General features: G+C 36.9%; 1 protein-coding gene across 1 annotated transcript; it reads right to left on the minus strand.

Moving 5' to 3' along the window:
* Positions 1-282: 282 nt before the first annotated feature.
* Positions 283-927, minus strand: LOC122588029 (Werner Syndrome-like exonuclease). The gene has a single exon (XM_043760176.1). It carries the CDS (start codon positions 925-927, stop codon positions 283-285), a length of 645 nt encoding a protein of 214 aa, XP_043616111.1.
* Positions 928-1,241: the final 314 nt, after the last annotated feature.

The following is a 1,241-nucleotide window of genomic DNA, read 5'->3' on the forward strand; positions in this document are numbered from 1 at the left end:
AGATGCAAACAATATTCACATGTTCTTAGCGTAACCGGTCTCACATCCAACGTTACTTGTTTAATCCAGCAGATTGGATTCATCAATCACGAAAATATGCACAATTAGTATAGGTTTTAAGATTTGAACGCATACATATATGCATCGATCACAAAATAGACAAGTTAATTTGATAAGTAAATAGATCCCTGAACAAATACTTATATATAAATCTTTACTAAACATTACCTTAAACCATAATTAATTATTCAACCCACAAATAAACCCAACCCTACTAATCAATCAATCAATATCCCCAGTAATCAATTTCCTCCCAATCTCAAAACTAAGAAAAGCGTCAACACAGGCATACTTGACTTGGGCCAGAGACAACCATTCCTTATCCCAATGACTGGTCGTAATCGTTTTGGGCTTATGAATATCCATCCCACAAACCCAATTTGCTAATTTCGTAAGCCCAGACCCATAAAGATCCCTATCATTATACACTTGAACAGCCAACGTCGTTAAATCCGATACATTCTCAACTTCCAAATCATAATCGTTTTTAAGTTTCTCAATATCCTCATGTATTCCAACCCCAGTGAAAGTATAATTTGGGTTTGACAAAAAGTCAACGAGGGATTGTGGGATGTAACGCGAGTAATATATCTGAAAAATAAGACATCGTCGTCCGACGCATAGTTGGAGAGTGGCGACAGGGTAACGGACATGTTTACTAAAACTTGGACGCCATTCTACGTCGAGACCGACGATGAGATTGTCGAGACGGCGATGATGGATGCGTTCGATTTCGGAGATCCATTCGTCGACGAAAGAGGGTGTGTCGGTTACCAGGGTGAGTATGGTGTTGTCGTACAATTCCACGGTGTAACGGTCGTGTGTGGTTTCCGGGATGTCGTGATCGACAATGGTTATCGTCGTCATCTCGGTGGTTGTAGGGAGAGAGTAAGAATACTCAACCAAGAACGATATATATATATATAACAATAAAATAATATAGTGAATATATATGAAGACGGTTTTGTAAATTGAAGAGGAGATATAAAGACGGTTTATTAAATTTAGAGTTAGTTACAAAACATGTACCTGTATTTTGTCAAAAACTACTGGTTTCATCCTTGATTTTTATAAACTATGACTTTGATCCCTACCTTTGAAAGTCTCTTCAAACCGTTTTGGTCTAAAAGCGTTTGACTTTAAAATGTTGATTTTTTTTTTACTAAAATTAATGACTTTTG

The sequence above is a fragment of the Erigeron canadensis genome, chromosome 2, assembly GCF_010389155.1.
Source record: "Erigeron canadensis isolate Cc75 chromosome 2, C_canadensis_v1, whole genome shotgun sequence".
NCBI classification, from domain to species: Eukaryota; Viridiplantae; Streptophyta; class Magnoliopsida; order Asterales; family Asteraceae; genus Erigeron; species Erigeron canadensis.